This window comes from Pagrus pagrus (assembly GCF_965226575.1).
Source record: "Pagrus pagrus genome assembly, chromosome: 17".
Classification (NCBI taxonomy): domain Eukaryota; kingdom Metazoa; phylum Chordata; class Actinopteri; order Spariformes; family Sparidae; genus Pagrus; species Pagrus pagrus.
This window is the reverse complement of record NC_140201.1, coordinates 22,059,763-22,078,380: the sequence shown is the minus strand read 5'-3', so window position 1 is coordinate 22,078,380 and position 18,618 is coordinate 22,059,763. Positions and strand designations below refer to the sequence as shown.

Here is an 18,618-nt window from a genome sequence, read left to right as displayed (position 1 = left end):
AGGAGCTCTCTTCCTGCTGGTCTGCAAAGCCGCACCTACTGTCCCAGCAGGGTGTGTCTGCCTCTGGCTGTATGTCCAGTGTGGTGGATGCCTCAGCCACAGTGTGAACCACTCTAACACAGTGTGCATGTCCCAATCTATCAGACAGCTCTTCTCTCTGGGAAGCTGTGGATCTCTCCAAAAATTGATCTTGAAGCGCAAAGATGTGTGCAAAGTGTTCCAGAAACGATTTTGAAGACTACATTTCAGTAAAATTACATTATATGAACACTCAGCTGAGCTGGTATGCTTGTAAAATTACCTACAAAAGCTCCAGTGACATCTAAGTGATAAACTTTACAACCCAGACACATTTTATAAGCAGATTTTGGTGCCCAGAGAGGAATATGAGGACGATGGCACGATCCAAAATTGTCCACAAGGCAAGAAAAACACCAGGAGTCCATGCTTGTCTCCTAACAGTGAGGAGACATACATAACAAACCCTCCCCCTGACGCTGCTGTGAAATTGCACTGAAGCGCTTCGTGGTTTCCCAGAGACGCAGTTTGTCAGAGCGCAGCGCGGCGCGGACTGAGCGCGCAGCTCCGGACGCACCTGAACAGTCTGAGCGCTGTGTGTGACCACCAGTGAGCTGGAGACAGCCTCTCACCTGCCCTGAGCCACACAAACACTCACTCACACACACACTCACTCTCACACACACTCCTCTGCAACATCTGCCACGTCGTCTCAGATGGAGAGGAGGACAGTGTGACGGAGACTGTGTGGATGTGGAGTAACATGTCTACCTCTCTCATGGACCAAATGATGCGTTTGGGGCTCGCCGGACGTTTAAACGCGTTGTTTTATTTTTTGAACGTTTAATCAGCGACTTTTTTTTTTTTTCTTTTTTCTTAAAGGGCGATGAAAAGTCCGCGCGGCGTGTGTGCGCTCCAAAGATGATTGTACTACGATGTCCCAGAGCATCTGCGTGGAAAACTTCAAGGCATGCTGCATGTTGAGGGCTGAGACAGATGGACACGAGCTCAACAACACAACAGTGGGTGAGTGGAGGGTTTGTTTCACATGATTCTGGCTGCTTTTTCTGGCAAATGTGTCGAAATTACCTAAAGCGTTCGGAAGCAGCACACAGTGGATCCAAGTCTGATAGTGGAAGCGATTTCCCACCTTCCATCTGTGTCATACATGTAACAAACTTCCTCAATGTCTTTCCAGCATCCCACTGGCTTCCCTGCAGGGACAGCAAAGTGGCTTCAGAGGCTAATGGTTCTTAATTAATGTTTCTATAATGTTCTCCTGGTATTTTTTTATTCATGTAAAAGTCCTGTAATGTTCCTGAAGGGACTTCCAGACTTCCCTATAATGTGATCTCCCCCAGTTATGGCATTACAGTATTCCCACAGGGACCATTACAGTGGTGCTACAGGCTCATCTGGGGATGTCTCCTTGCATATCGAATGAGCTCCTTTCCTCACCTTTGCTTTCGATGGAGGCTTTGAATCTTTTTGAATTTAATCAAGTCAGTTGAAGAGCAGTGTGCCGCTCATTATTGGACGATTGGATTTCAATATTTGAGTAAGGGAGTTACACTTTAAAGGGGCACTATGTAGTTTTGGAGGAGACATTTATAGATTTTTAATATGAATGATACAAACTCATTTTTCCATAACTGACAAACAAGCTGCTCTCAGAGGAAAATAAGGTCCGCAGAACAGTGTTTGAAGCTAGAAAGGTGGCAGGGTCCGCCACATATGAACAAAGTAAAACAGTACGAAATTGTGTTTATTTAGTTTGTTTAGGCATAAAAACAACAGTCAATGAAGATCTTTCTCCAGAACTACGTAGTGCACCTTTAAGTGGATGCGAAGCTTTTCAAAGATCCCTCCTTTAACTTTCTTCGTATGGATTGTCCAGATGTACATGGAGCTGCTTCCCTGTACCTGTTGATGTGTCGAGACGGACGCTCGTGTCTCTCCTCACACATACACACACACACACACACACACACACACACACACACACACACACCAGTGAAACCAGAGAGAACAAGCTAATGAGAACAGACTGTGGAGAATATGGCAGCTTGTTCTGTACCAAGGTGGTTCTCAACATGTTGTGCATCAGGTTTGCCTGAAAGCCAAATCGCACGGCAGCTTATTTAACACTGAGTTGGGATCAATCGATCCAGTTTACCAATGTTATCTGATATCAGGCTGATGCAGTTACTGACCCAGACTCTGTGGTCGGATTGATTGATTTTCAATTTACCATTGCATTTTTAAAATACTATTACTCTATTACTAGCTGATGTACAGAAATCTACTCACTAATAGTTGATACTTCATGGCTGTGCACTTCATTTTTTCACATTTTTCAAAAACAAAAGGGGGTTTTCATCGGAAAATTGCTCTCAAAACCTGTTTGCATGAAAATACATTGAAATGTAATGCATTTTTTTGTATTTTTTTGCGATTTTAAATTACAGTTTGGTGTTGTTTAACACACGTAAATCACATATATAACCTTACACATAATAATAATGGTAATAATAATATCAACAACAACAATAATAATGATGATAATTATATTCAAGAAAAAAGAGCAGATATAAAAAATCAGATACTGCAGTTGGATCGGAACTGAAAAAAGTGGATCGGTGCATCTGGAGTTTCACTCATCGGTCCTCCTCATCTGTGACTACAGGTGAGCTACTGACTGGGAGCCTGCAGACTGAAGCTGGAAAGTCACTGCTCTCTTTTTTGTTTCTGCTAAAGAACATAATGAGAACGTGAAACAGAGGAAACAGAACAGAGCAGAGATGTCCTACATTTCTTCATGTGTTTCTAAGTAGGCGTCTGTTGTTGTTCTTCTTTTTTGTCTTCCGCTGTGATCTCTAAACTCTCTGTCCCAATAACCGCTTCCACACAAACATCACATTCTCCACGCTCGGGCTCTCCGTCAAATAGATCCTTTCCCTTCCAGCGAGTTATTCAGCCCATTATCTCCTTCTCCCTGTCTCGCATGTTCTTATATCCAGCCCTTTGAATCGACTGATTGACACTGACTGTCGGGCTCCGAGCGCAGGATTCATTTTCAATTAGAGATAGTCACGGTACTTCTGAAAAGTTCTGAAAAGCAGCACTGATGTAGAGTGTGATAGACTGAGTAGTGAGTACTGAAGTCTCCAGCCGTGTCGCGGGCAGATACTGGATTTTGGGTGGGCCCAAAGTGTAAGAGTGACTTTTTCCCAGAAAAACTGACTTGCACAAACTTAATGGCGCATTCAGAGACTACGCTACTAAATAAAGGACAGGATCAGCATCATTTGAGCAAGTGCCCCAAAACAACTTTATATTCAATAACAGCGGCCCACAGAGCTGCCAGTCAGGACAATCGGGACGCCGCGTCCGATATGTCGACATCCTTGTATACTGTCTCTACTTTTGGTGAGTCTGTTTAAAGATAGGCAAGGTGATTCTGGAGAAGGATAGTTGACTGTTGACTTTCATTCCCAGGTCCTGGGGGTACCTACAATCAACTATCTTTCTCAAGAATTGCCTTCCCTATCTTTAAGGCCATTACAAATCTCCCAGAGAACCTTATATGGAGAGGCCAAAAGTAATGGCAGCTTGTGAGAAGTTCGAGAGAAGGCTATGGTGGTGGTAGCGAACGAGTACCGGCCCACTTCAAGCACTGGATGTGTGTTTTTCCCAGTCTGAGTTACCCAGAGCTGCGCGTGTGGGGAACCTGGAGTAGACTTCCCTTATAGAGTTTACCTAAAGCTGGGCTTGACTTTGATAATGCAAAAGAAACAGAATAAATGCAATGCAGTTGACAGAAATGTTGCTGAATTTGTCTGTGATCTGTGTGATCTGGGGGGCAACAGGGGTCTCTAAGCCAACCAGGGAGTTAGCTGGCTGGCTGGCATTCATTTTCGGAGCTACTCAACCCTGAAATGTTGGAACATGCTTTCCATTTGCCATCAATTTTGTGCAGTCGAAGGAAGGTTGATGAAACAGCAAATGAAAATTGGAACTAAAACTCTACTGTGGTGCTTGAACTGACCGCCTCACAGTCTGCCATCAGACAGCCGGATGACATGACATTTCCCTGTATGAAAAAGTTTTGAGAGCTCTCGCAGAAATACTAATTTATTTTCTTTTTTTGTTGCAACTCTTGATATATATAATAAACAGTAAAGATTGCGGAAAAGAAAAATATCACAATGTCAGTTGTTTCCAGTATTGGCTGCCGTACTGTGAGATCCCTCAATTCATCCTCAGCTCTCCGCCGTAAAAAATTGTTTTAATTTCATGATTTATCCAACCTGGTTAAGTCCGACCTAGTGATGACCTCCGACCTAACTCTAAAAATTATACAGAAATAGGCAATCTTCTCGCTCAGGGTGTCGTTTGCTTGAAGAGGCTCCAGTATTAAACCGAGACTGTTTCATACCCAGTTAAAGTTCCTCGTAGTACTGCTAAATAACCCTGAATAAAGGAAAAGGTCATGGCATCGTGGCTCATTTAATTTAACACATTTCCTCAGAATCAGTATTAAAGTATCTTTTTCGGTGAGGCCAAGCCTGACTAGTCATCCAAATCATCAGTTTCCGTGACTCACAGTCTAAAATGTGCTCTCCCTCCGACTCTTACGTATGTGATTATTATGTGAGAAGTACTCGTCCCATGATTATTGCAGTTCAAGAGACGTTTTGCGTCATTATAGATTACAAAACCGTTTTTTCTCTGCTGATTGCTCCGCTGCTTCTGCAGGCAAGAAACTTAATTGTCTCCATATTTTTGAGTGGAGGTTGTCACCGACAAAAAGTTGCTCTGAGGAGGGCCAATCAGTCTGATTTAACAGCAGGTAAGGTGATAGTTCAGCGTCATTCAAGATCTCTGTGTCCCAAAATAGTCCTCTGCTTCAGGCTTTTACAACGATGTAGATTGAGTGGATGTGGGGAGGCAGATGTATCAGTGATGCATGGGGCTGCAGATTTATGCAAAGAGGCATGTAAATTATATTTGCATGAGCGACTGGTGGCAACAGAACAACCACTTATTCAGGTAGGGAAGAGAGAAAGGTAACTTTTCTATTTTTAAGGTGTTTCTTAAAAGCAGCCTCTCTAACCTCCAGCTTTGAGAAAAGAAACAGGGATCAGGGAATGTTTTTGATTCACGCTTTTGTCACAGATTCAGATTCAGGATATGAGCCTCTTTTGTTGAGGATGAAAGGGAACAACATGACCTCAAATGCTGTACTCACCCAATCTAATGAGGATGAGAGGGATGTAACGTACTTGAAATGAAAGAGATTTTTCCCTCAAAGTCACTCCATAAAGTAATTGTTGCATAATGGCCTGGTTTAGTACATTAGGAAATCAGTTACATTAGTGAGGGTTAGGAAAGCTTCTCTTTGTTTTTCCTGACTTACTGGCATAATACTGAAGTTGGTTTGCAAGATAGGGGTCCAATTATTAGTATTTTCTTTACAAATTGAATCAACTGAGAACATATTTAAACCTTCACAACAAAAGGCCAATTTTCTTTTTCAAATGACAAAGCTCTTTCTTGTTCTTCAACTAACAATTATTGCTTCTGTCGGTCTGTGTTCCTTCAAAAACAGACCAATAATACAAAACAATGTTTGCACAAGAACTTCAGAATGTGATTTTAGATGTGACATACCCAAACTACCAGCTTTTACTCTAAATAACTGCAACAGGAACAAAATAAAAAAGTAACGTATAGATAACACACTTGCTTGCTTTGCAAAATTCTACCTACAAGACAAAACTGAAGTAGTGAGATTTAAAAAACCCTACACAGGTGCTTTCACTTACTTTGCCTCATTAGATTTTTTCTGAGGACTCTACATTTACATCCTTGTCACTCACCTGTTGCACCTGTCTGTGAATTCTTCTTCCTTGTCAGAATCTGGCGCCTACAAGACCCACAATTCAACTCAACCGGGTCCGGTGACCTCACTGCTTTTTGAACACCACACGCCAAGAATGTTTTCACTTTCAAACTTTTTCGGCTCAAACCGACATTGACTCAAGTGACATCACTTGAGGCAACTTATCAGACTTTGCGTAGCTAGCTGTTTTGCGAGTACAAACTCCTTAATAACACTGATTCTGATTGGATTTGATACAAACATTTATGATAAACTCTGCGAATATGAAACAACAACCAGAAGACTCTAGCTTAGCTTAGCATAAAGACTGGAGAAAGCTAGCCTAGCACTGTCCTCAGGTTTAAAGGTTCGTTAGCTTTAAAAGTGCTTCTGCTAGCCGTTTCCTCCTTTCAATTTTTATGCTAAGCTAAGCTAACCATCTCATTGCTGTAGTTTTGTTCCTCCTACTAAACTCTCAGCAAGAAAGTAAGCAAACCTACGAGAACGTCGAACAATAATTTAAAGAATACTAACATGACTGAACCAAATAAGACCACAGTCCTGCTGCACATGGCTCAACACTGCATTCATTTGGTCGAACATAAATGAAATATTTCCTTTACACAGTGAGCCAATGAGCCTTAGCTGTGGAGGTCCACCTATAACATGAATTCCTCCTCCCTGTGCTCCTGAAGCCACCCCTGGGTGCAGTGTCATGCCCAATAAACTGCTCCTGTCAGAAGCACTTTGCTGAGTCGCTGTTGAGGTGCTGCTCTGCGACCCCCTCCCGCTGAGAAGGCGGCCTGTTTCAAAAGGATTGGCCTCACAATAGAAGAGCAAACTCTGAGGATAGCTCGAGGGGTCCATCTCTTAATTTGTTGTGATGATGTGCCCAGCCTCCCTACATCGCCTCCACTGCCTCAGGTGCAGTACAGCCATTCTTACTGACTATGGCACGTTGTTATACTTGAAGCCTGTGCTCCCTCTCTGGGGACTGTGTACCCAGATGCCCATGTTAAATAAAACAGGAAATTTCTCAGCTTTTTAAAACAGGATGTCTTCAAAAATATGTAAATTAATCTAAATATCTTTTAGATGTGCAAAGAGTCAATCCATACAGACTGAGACTTTTTACTGTTTGATCAGGGAGTGATGACACTGCTCTGATTCAGCAAAAACAGCAGGTAGCCGGGCGTCACTTTCTTCATGAAGTCAAAAACTTGTAGAGGTAGCTTTTTTTTGCTTGATCATCAGCTTCTCGATCTATTACCAGATGCTGTCCAACCTTGTTTGTAAAGTTCTTGCTTGGTCTCTGCTTTCAAAAGGCAATGTTTAAGCAGTGGTTCCCAAACTTTTTTATACCATGGCGTCCATTATTAGGACACCAAACTGCCAGTACAACATATAGTATGTACACAAATGCTTAATTGTTTTACCCGTTTAAGATTCCATAATGTTATATTCAGGCCCATTCTCAATCACACACAATAAAAGCCAACAGGTGCTCTCCAGATTAACAGATACATATTTAAAGGTGCAATATGTAAGAATTTTGGTTGAAAATGATCAACAGAATGTGAAGAAATTACAGCTAGCCTCGGCCCTTTATGGTCCAAAACTCCTGTTCTGGCAGGGTAAACACCAACACTCCTGTGGTGCTCTGAGCTCCAGACTGCTAACTGCATGGCTAACGGAGCTCACTGGCTAATGGCAGCTACAGTGAGCAGCAGTTAGCGGTATCTCTGGCAGTATGCTGCCGGCTATTTGTTTTTCAGTACAAATTCAACAGGTGGCCAGTTAACTATTAACTATTTTGACAGTGTATACGTGTAAATATGCTTTTATATTAAGTATATTTATTTTATTTTCTTTCTTCAAAATTAAAATTTGCTTTTATTTACAGTGTACAAAGACAAATAAAAGAAAGTTTGCAGGCATTTTAATGGAACGTGAACCTGCTGTTGGGAAAAGAGCACAGCCTGCAGTTGTTATGATGTCTATTTATTGTGTTGCAAAGCATGATTAGCATGCTAACCAACTAGCCACGGCCCTTTACTGGCAAAAGCTTGTGTGCTAGCAGTGTGTAAGCAACACCAACACTCCCTTGGTGCGTCGACCTCTCAGCAGCTCTGGACTGCTAGCTGCACGGCTAATGGAGCTCACTAGCTAACGTCAGCTACAGTTAGCGGTAACTGTAGACAAGCTGCTTCCTATTTGTTTTGAACACAAATTCTTACATATTGCACCATTAACTATTTAGACAATGAACAGACTTAAATATGCTAATTTATTGAATAGCTCTTTTATTTCTTCAAAATTAAAATAAGCTTTTATTTAAGGTGTACAGAAGAACAAACGAAAGGTTACAGGCATGTTACGGGTTTATTTGAGCCTGCTGCTGGGAAGGAGAGCACAGCCTGACTCCACTGATGGACACTTCCTTGTTTTCTTGTATGCCAGGGATGAAGGAGCATCATCACACTTACAGTATATGATGTTGGGAATGTGCAGCACCACAGTGAATTTGCCATGAGACAATGATGGATATCTGTCCGTTAAGCCGTTAGCTGAGCAGGGTCCTTTCTGATTTTAGTTTTGTTGGATTCAGATTCAGAAGCGTGTCGTGTTACTATGACAACTGGCAACTGTGAGTTTTCATGTCGTTAGCAGCGGCATAACTGCATATTAATATGATGATGTTGGTATTTGTTGCTCTTTTCTTCTGTTTTGTGATGATTGAGAATGTTTTAATGTGGTGAATCCTTGGATCCTTGGCTCGTCCTCAAGGCACCAAGCACTTACTGCAGGAGCAGCTGCTCGAGAGGAGGAATATAGGAAGGCAAAGTGTCACCCATAAATAAAGTAAATATATGAGCATTGGAGTGTGATCAGTTGTTCTACTATATTCTTTCTTTCTCATTTATTTCACTTTGGCGGTACCATGAAGCGCTACCGAGGGGGAACGCATATTCGTTTTCCTGTGAAGTTTCTCCCCTTCACCTTGCACTATCTCCTTGTGTCTTTCATAAATTGCTTTAGTTGCCGTTGTTGTGTCTGAAATATTATCACCACTAACAGCAAAAGTACATAAATCCCATAGTAAACTTCAAACTCCTTGGCCGCCATCACATAAATCCTTAGTGCAGCATCAGCATATATAGGAAATGTAACCACCTGGATTTGGTTGATAGCTTCTGACATTCATTCTGGATATTGGATATTTAATTCTGAAAATATGGACAGCCTCCTCATATAGTAAGAAAAGCAAACAGTAGCTATCCATTTGATCCTTTGAAAGTATTCTTCATGTCGATGGGTTTGAATAATACATCTCCACAGAAGCTGTGTGTTCATATAAAATGAAGAATGAATAAACCATTACAACATATGTTAAACGCTGAGTATATGTTTACTTCACATGTATTCATAGCTGGTTTACTGTGCTGTAATTAGTTCTACATCATTGTGTTTCCCACAGTTTGTTACACAGTGTTTCAAATTGGCTCATTCTGCAGCCTGGTGATGCAGTAAATAGAAAAAACATTAATTTGTCTGCTTTTGGTTCAGGCTGTAACCTGACATCCAGACGCTTTTCTTTGAACTTCCATGCAATTACACTTCAGAGACATGAAGTTATCTGCTTTGACTTGAAGATTTTCTTTAATAATGTTCTGTTTTCAGTCCAGCAAGCAAGGTAGTTAAAAGCCAGAATGTTGTGTTTTTTGGATTACCTTCATACATTTTCAGAGATTGTCCTGTGTAAGGACAACATGGTCGCACTTTGTTTGGCTGGGTTCCCTCTCAGAGCCTGATAATGTGAAACTTAACTTACAGTTAAGCCTGTTATATGCTCAAAAGGAACTACTTTGTAAGATACGTCGTCCTATCATTAAAAGGCATGATCATACCTACGAAGTGGCAACTACTACAAACTATTTGGTAGTGAAGACTTGGAGATATTGTGACCACTTGCAGGGCTAGATGTTGACTACTGTTAACTTCTCTTAAACTCTTCAGCTTGGATGCAAAGTGATAACTGCAAAATATGTTGTACCAACCTACCTATTCTGCATTTGTGGAACTGTTTATACTCTGGTTAAATAAAAGTGAATGGTGCAACACAGCTAATTAGCTACGATAGCTTCCTCCATTTTGGCGCTCCGTTCCCTCAAAGGTCAACACGGCTTACTGTTGGTGAAAAACAGCATGGAGTAGACAACTTGTTGTGCTAATCAAGGAGATTAATGCTATGCCATGCCATAAGAGAGGAGCAAGACACAATGATCCAAAACTGACTGAAGTAGAGCTTGAGAGAGGCTCAAAACCTGCCTAGTTTCTCACTTCCACACACATGTAAAGTTGGCAGAAACGTCAAATTGTTTGTTTCTGAAAGACATTGTCTGACCATCCAACAAGCATTTGTTTGAGGCATACTGACGCCTTTAGATGGTAAAAAGTGTGGTAAGACGCTAAATACAAGTAATGGTTGATTGGTCTTTTTGTCCTGCAGAGACATGCTGTACTGCTGAATGGGTGACAAACTCCAGGTCACCTCACCTACCCTGTGAAGCCCCGTTCCCATCACTTTGTTCAGGACAGGGTCCCCCAGCAAAGTGGCAGTGATGTACCAGGAGGTGGCCTTCCTGGCCGGCAGCACTGAACATCAGTTCACCACCTTCAGCTTCAACAGAGTGGAGAACCCGAAGGAAGTCAGCTCCAAGAAGGGTGTGTTCTACAAGCGAGCCCAACTCCTGCTCCAGTCTCAGCCCCGCCAACAAGACGGAGATGAGATCGGCCTTGCTGACGGGGTGGCCATTATAAATGTGGGGGGGATCAAGTACCGCATCCCATGGTCCACGCTGGAGGAGTTCCCCCTGACACGGCTGGGCAAGCTACGCAGCTGCAGCAACGAGGCCGAGATCATGGACGTATGCGACGACTATGATGGCAGCCGCAACGAGTATTTCTTCGACCGAAGCCCGTTGGCTTTCCGCACGATCGTCACTTTCTTAGCAGCGGGGAAGCTGCGGCTCCTGAGGGAGATGTGCGCCCTGTCCTTCCAAGAGGAACTGCTGTACTGGGGGGTGGAGGAGAACAACCTGGAGTGGTGTTGCCTCAGGAAGCTGCGGCTCAGGCAGGAGGACTACAAGGAGCAGCAGAGGCTGGACGAGGAGGAGGCCGAACTCAACTCGCCGCAGTCCTGCGATGAGACCCAGCAGCCCCCCAGCGTGGAGACTCTGGAAGAGACCCAAACAGGGGGCTGCATGCGGAGACTGAGGGACATGGTGGAGAACCCTCACTCTGGCCTGCCAGGGAAGATCTTCGCCTGTCTGTCAGTGATATTTGTAGCCATTACTGCTGTTACGCTGTGTGTCAGCACCATGCCAGATCTCAGAGAGGAGGAGGAGAGGGTGAGTACACTCTATCTCTTCACTGATCTGTAATAACTTTCTCGTTCACAGACTCCATTTACATTTAAATTATCCAAAAAGTCCAAACTCATATCTTGTGCCCCATATTCAGGTTCTTGAATGAAGTCCTGACAGTTATTAGATTGGGACTCATTTTATTCAGCAGTCAGCATTGAAATCATTTATCAACCACTAACATTCACACAGAGCTTTCAGAACCGGGCGTCTCTAAATTTTTGAAGGCAACATAAAATCAAATGACCATTTTCAGAAAAGTTCAGAAACAGACACTGATGTAATAACAAATATAATTGCTCCCATTAAGTAAAATAGTGTGTTCTCTGTGGCATCTAACTGCAGAATAGATTTTCACGATGAACAAATAGTTAAGACATTATATAACACATATAACTATAAACTGAAGGAACCCCGTCTCAGGATTCCTGTTTTTTGACAACAGCCTCAGGGATGTGAATGCTTTACAGCTTATACAGTAGAATTCAGATTATGTTGATGCAGCAACCCACATACAGAGTCTTCCTGGGCTTTATTGTAAATCATCGTGACTGAGACAGAGGCGAAGGCTCAGGGACAACGAGGCTGCTTCTCCATTCACTTGAATACCAGATTACTGTGGAGCCCCTCAACGTTCCTGCAGCACAAATTCCTTCATAGCAAGATGAGATCAGTGTTCTCCCAAATGTATGCGGTAATTGACAGAGCATACATAACATGAGGATGAGAAAAGAGGATATATATTCACACAGCTTTAAATGAATGGTCTTAGGTATTCTGGGTTTAGGATTCAGTTCTGTATTTGCAAATCCCAAGGATATCGTCCACATGCAGTGGGTAATACTCAACCTGCTTCAAAAAAATGAATATGAAATAAGCTCAAATGAATATGAAATGAGCTCATTATTGTTATATAACATGATGATTATGCAAATTGTGGAATGAGGTCTTAATCCTTACTGTAAAAGGCTTGTTCACCCAACTTTTATCTAGCCCAGCTGACCATTAAACATACTAGGAGCCTTAAATTGAATTGAGTAGGACAATTTTAACTGCTGTGTAGTTTGTAAATGATATTTTGAAATACATACAATACATATATTCAGTACATATACCAACATTTTGTCATGAGAAACAAGAAAATGTGTTACTGCTGAAGGGGAAATAAGAAATAGGAATCAATCTTGAGTTTGTGCGTAAATGGACATGGGGAATGGCTAGCTTAGCCTAGCTTAATGACCGGAAACAAGAGGAAACAGCTAGCTTGGCTGCATCCAAAGTGGAAAATAAGCCTAGCAAAAGCTCTAATTAAAACATTGAAATTAATTTGTTTAATCCAAGTGGACAGAAATGTAAAAACATCAAATTGTGGTGCAACACAAGTTGATATGTTGGGTGGAGTGATAGTTAACTATTTTCAATGGAAAGCAGCTATAATCTGCCCTCGGAGGAAACGGCATGTTTTAATTTGCATACAAACTACATTATTATGCAGTGATTTGCAATTCAACAAAAGATAAAGATAGAAAATGATTTTCATACAATGTGAGAATGTGAAACTACCTTACTGACAAACCTGTGTTTCCATGGATGTTGACGATGCTGTTATTGCCCATGTGCAGTATATGCAGGCTGGATTCATTACTGGAATGAACTATTGTTGTACATTAAATACTTAATCAAGAGAAAAATTAAAACTGAGAGGAAAAGTCACAAGATCGTCTAAAATTCACCAAAACTAGCAAAAAAAAGATACATTGGCAACAGCTGGCACCATCCCCTTAGTCTTACAGTGAACCTAGCCACACCAACAGTATCTGGCAGCCCAGCTGTTGCTGCAGATGTGCACACAAGTACTGGGCTAATGAGCAAACCTTTTGATAAAAAAAATGGTTACATAACAGAAACCCCCCCAAACCATTCAAACATTTCTCTTTCTGTATGTAGTGAATTAAACAAGATATAGCTCGGTCAGTGGCCTTAAGCTTTGAACAATGACCTCTACCTACCTCTCTAGCATCAGTTTTGCACGAGAAGTGCTCCACGGTCAAGTTAACACTCGTACGTTATATGCTGCTAGACTTTCAAAATAAAGCTTGCTTACAAACATTTCACACAGTATGACAAATTATGACTTTTGGACAGTTATCAAGATTGTAAAACAGTTGCAGTTTGGTTAGGTTTAGGCACTAAAACTACTCTGTTAGGTTTAGGCACCAAAAGGAAAAGATCATATTTTAGGTTAAAATAACTGCGTTCAGTCTCATAACATACTGTAGACTGAACTCACACCCACACTCATGTAACATATGCTACTTCACTTACGTACCATAACTTATTAACTAATATACTGTATACTTTACATGAATTAAAAACGAATCACTTTTGACTCTTGATCGCAAATAGGATCCAAACTCTGGTCTTCGGAGGAAAAGTCCAGTATATGATCCATCTCGCTCCTTGTACTGTTGCACTAGACTGCACTTGAAGAAGGGACTCCGGAGGGGTACCTACAGCGTCAAACTTAGCAGCTTTGGGCCACTGACCAGGCTGCTGTATTTGACAGGATGGGAGTGACAGCGGGCCGTAATTAGTGAGCTTTGGAGGTGGCATATGTTTTCACTTTGAAGAGTGACAGGCTAGATGGGCTAGCCATATCCTGACTCCAGCTCTGTATGTAAGGCACATATATGAGCTTGGTCTAACTCTCCAAAAAGAAAGTAAGTGTATTTTCCAAAATGTTAAGCAATTCCTTTAATTACAGTATACCTTGAAGATTATGAATAGGATAATACTAAGCATAGTATTGGCAATTAGGAAAAATATACGCTTGATACTATCCCAAAGCTGTAACCTGTTAGGTAGAAATGTTTAAATAACGCTGATTATACTTGTAGTTTTCAGTCTCTGGTCTCTAATTGGGTCTGAAAGTGGGAGCAGAGCACATCCACTTGTTGCTGCATTTAGCTTTCATCTTGCAGGAAGAGGAATATTTCCACCTCAGGCTTTGTTCCCACTAACTACACATGTTGCCACACTCCTTGACAAGTGGAAAAAAAGCATGTTAAAGCCACAATGTCTTTCTCCAGAGCCTTTTCATGTCCGCCTTTGCCTCAAAGACATAAAAAAGGCTCGGGGATCTGGCTCTAGAGCACCTTTGTATCACACTAATTCACCTCTACAGTGACATCAGCAGACGACAGTGTGATTAAAGAAGAGCCTCGCAGCTTCCCCCCCTGTCAAAGATATGTCTTCATCAGCAGGCTGGGAGGGGGTGTTGGCATGAAGTGTGTAAGCTTCAAAGGGAAAAATCAATCAGGAAAACAAAGTGGGTGAAAGCTGAACCAGCTTAGACATAGTCTTATCTCTCATTAAGTGCTCTCCGTCATTAAACGCCTGTATGAATCTGCAGTTTTAATTATTTGAATCAGAAGAGTGTGATTAGGGACGTGCCATGTTTCAGACTCCGGACAGATGAAAACAGTGTCGTCGTAGCGCCAATTAACCACCCAGGGATGTCTGAAAATGCGCGTCTCGCTCCTCCTCCTCTGTGAGTGAGGAGTTCATTAGGAGTGAGAGCCTAACCTGAACCAGCAATGGGAGGCAACCCAGGAAACGCAAGGGTTTATGGGTATAATGAGGTGGCTGTCATTCTCGGAAAGCCTATCATACTTGGTGAAGGGAGGCAAACCGCAATCTGCCACTGCTTCACACACAAACAGTAGAGAGAGAGTAAATTAAAACAAAGTGCTATCCCCAAGTGCCAAAGTCTGTTAACATGAGGTGACGTTAATACTTTGTCCTAAAAGTTTTCACTCTGGAGTGTCTCCTCTCCTCATTTCCATGTTAGGAGAGGAGTATTGTCTTGTTCTCAAAACGTATGTATGTGCTGTGAGTGGGCTCTGCTTCCTGTATTGTCCTCATTCACGCAAATGTCAAGCAAAGCATTTCAGCAGCTGAACACTTTTTATGAATCCCGCTCAACTTGGTGAATTGCCGTTGCTAATTGCCGCATCCCTTTCAGTCGAGTCCTCCCACTCACCCTCCTCCATTACACAGCCTCCTAATATCCATTAGCTTTGATAGCCGGCCATTTACATCTGCACACATCCTCCCTATGCTAATGAAAGTAATGAAATGAGCGTTTCACACCTCAGATACCTATTTAAGATATTGTAATATATGGTGTATCTGTTATGAAAAAGGCTTTTTAAGCTTCAGTTATGGCCCCAGTGTTGGCGGTATGAAGGCAGCAGCACTCCAAGTCAGACACACTGCCTTACAGTGCTGACCCTGCTTTAATCTATCTTGACTTGTTGGCTTTTAAATGATACATTATAAAGATACATATTTGACCAATACTTTGAGCAATAAATGAAATTAATTGCATAACTGTACTAATAATTTAAATTAGGAATAGTTGTTTTTTTGGCCAGTTTGGGGCAGTCAAACAAGCTTTGAACACAACATTATCATTTATTTTGGAGCTGACTTTGTGAACATATGATGAATGAAGGGTTATATTAACTCTCATTTGAGTCTGCTTTGGTCTTCACCAGCTCTATTTACCACCTGTTAAGGTTGTTTAGCTGCTAAATGCTACAATATGTTCACCAGCTAGTAGCTAACTTTGTTTTTCTTCATGCTGGGCAGGTAGCATCCAGTTGGTTTTGAGAGCATTTTTAATGCTATTAGGGCTACTAGGCCTAAATCCCCCTTTTTACTGACTGTAACATAATCAGCCTGCAGGTGAGATGTATAAAGGTTCACCCCCGAACAGTTGTCATGAGCAGGAAAATGATGGATATAATATGGAGATCGAAAACGTTTTTGCACCAGGCTGTACACATGTATATTTCTGCTGTAAAGTTGGGTATTTTAACATGGGCTCCTCAGGGGATTGACTTGATGTTGCAGCTCAAATGACCATTAAAGGAACGGCAGTTTTTGGTAATTTGTTGTTGGCCTCATTTTTCAGCCTTGCTCCGCTGAGAATAAGTGCCGCGTCTATTTGTGATGAAAGAGGACCGCAGCCACATCAAGAAGGGAAGTCAGACAGCAGAACACCATAGTGCATTCACTTTCAAAATAAAACACTGTGCCCACGCAGAACAAACAAACAGACCAAAAATGAAATGACTTAACTACGTAGCCTACTCAACCACAGTAGAAGCACAACAATGAAGGAGAAATTATGAAATAAACACAATCTGAGCAAGTCCACAATATTAGGCTGGCATGATGCTCAGCTTCTGAAATGCTCCCAGTGAAGCCACGTGGAGGACGGAAGAAAACAGCGTCAGACATGCCATGTAACAGAGATGTGCCCAGTGGAATCAAGAGGTTAACAAAAACTGTAAATTTGCCAGATAGAAAACCAACGAAAAACATTTCGGAGAGCTGAGGGGAACAGCATGGTCGGTGATTGTTCTCTGTAGGTCCGTCACGAGCAACCCCCTTCACGACCAACGCCATCTCAACATGTCAGATGTGGATTCCGGCCCAAATTACATTGCACTGTGAAGCAGGAGGGCGATGCAACCCAAACCCAGGAAGCAGACATCTTTATGCACTCTGTCACTTGAGCCGGAGCGAGTTCAGGAAGAAACCAGAAGTTTTTAAGCAGCTGCAACCGAAAAGCACTTAGCCTGGCTGTCTAATCTAATGTGGCTCTTAGAGAAGCATTCAGTGGCTGGGAGACCTTTCTATCCCCCTCTCCATCTGACACACACACACATGCACAGACTAAAAAAAATAAGCTATATTGCATTTCACATTTCATGGTCCCTCTTCCGCACTCTCTGAATGAATAGGGGATTAAACATCTCAAGTGTTTTGTCAATTTCTTCCCCTCAGAATTGCTAACTCTGTTCACATAAGCATCTTTGAAAACTGTGTTCTCGTCCCATTTATCTACTGCGAGAGTCCCGGCTGTGGATCTAACCTTTCAGTGGCCTCAGAACCCTATACACTCAATTCTGATGTAAATCCCAGCCACTTTAAAGTACACCCCTACCCCAGTCATATATCATCACAGGGGAATGGGGAGCCAGAGCTCAGAGGCTGTGGACGGGTGGAAGAGAAATGTGTGCAAATGCTGCAGGAAAATAGAGAGAATTTTGTCTCAGTCCATGCTGAGAATAGGGGGTGCACATTACTCATCCCTCCTGACGGGGGGTTAGACATAGGCTGTTCATACTCAGAGAAATGTGCAATCCATCATGGTGGTGATGATTTGTGTCTCACGTTCAGTGTTCGAATAATTTCTGGTGAGTGATTTCGAAGTACAAACTGTAAATCCACATGGGCGCGTTGTCGTGTATTATGCTAGGACTCTAGCACCTCCTCTACCTCATACTGTCAGATTCAAAATGTTATAGTCGACGTACAGAAACAGGGCAAGCGCCAACATATTTGTATGGAAATTCAATACAGTTTTGAATGTTTTTCAAAGCTGTCGCTGAAATATTAATTTTAATATAAATTTTTTTGCAAACAGCAGTTGTGTTCATTGAAAAGTGGTTTCAGTGCGCGGTGGTACCATTCTTATGCCAGGTCTGAAAGGGCCTCAACGCCATAGGCAGCTACCTCAAGCCAGCAAGCTGACAAGCTCAGTGAACGTATGTTATTTGGCCAACACGACGCACCAGGAAATAAGTTAGTGTCAATGTGCATCGTGCGACTGTTGACTGCAACAGCAGTGAACAGATTCACGGCCACCAGGACATCACCCTTTAGTTTGTGTGGGGGTGGGTGTGTCTGTGTTGGTGTTTAGTTTAACTTCTCTGTTATCCTCCAGTGTCTTTTTACCCTCCGTCTCTACTCTGTATGTTCATGGAGTAAAGAACCAGCATCAAGTGGCCATTCAAGGGATGGCAGTTTTTGGCACTTCGCTGTTGGCTTCATTTTTCAGTCCTGCTTGCAACACTGTAGATTGTTCTGAGTTGTTACAGGAATTATGGTCCACTGTACACACAATTTTCTGATGGGCAAATATTTTTAAGGGCAGACTTTCAAGGCCCATGCAACCTGCAAAGTGAGGTTCACGCAGGGTTAACTGAGCCAACACCACTGCTGGCAAGCTAATCTATTGCATCGACTGCTGGCTTTGGGTTTGACAATTATAAGTACAAGTATTAATAAGTTCTTATACATTACATTATGAATTGTTATCAGGTTGCTTTGTCAAAACTAAACAGAGGTAAAGAACTTGGTTCTTGGCTACATAACGTCGTCTACTGACTCCATCTGTCACATGACCCTCACCCTGCAGGCTGTGGAGATCCCTCA

The 18,618-nt window shown here is 42.2% G+C and overlaps 1 protein-coding gene across 1 annotated transcript in view; it reads left to right on the top strand.

The window, feature by feature from the left end:
- The first annotated feature begins 566 nt into the window (after nt 1-566).
- Nucleotides 567-18,618, top strand: part of kcng2 (potassium voltage-gated channel, subfamily G, member 2) — a 31,132-nt gene continuing 13,080 nt past the window's right edge. Inside the window, exons 1-2 of the mRNA XM_084380394.1 lie at nt 567-1,044; nt 10,413-11,313. Of these exons, the coding sequence (XP_084236520.1) occupies nt 10,525-11,313 (789 nt within the window). The 5' untranslated portion in view covers nt 567-1,044; nt 10,413-10,524. The remainder of the gene's footprint in view (nt 1,045-10,412; nt 11,314-18,618) is intronic.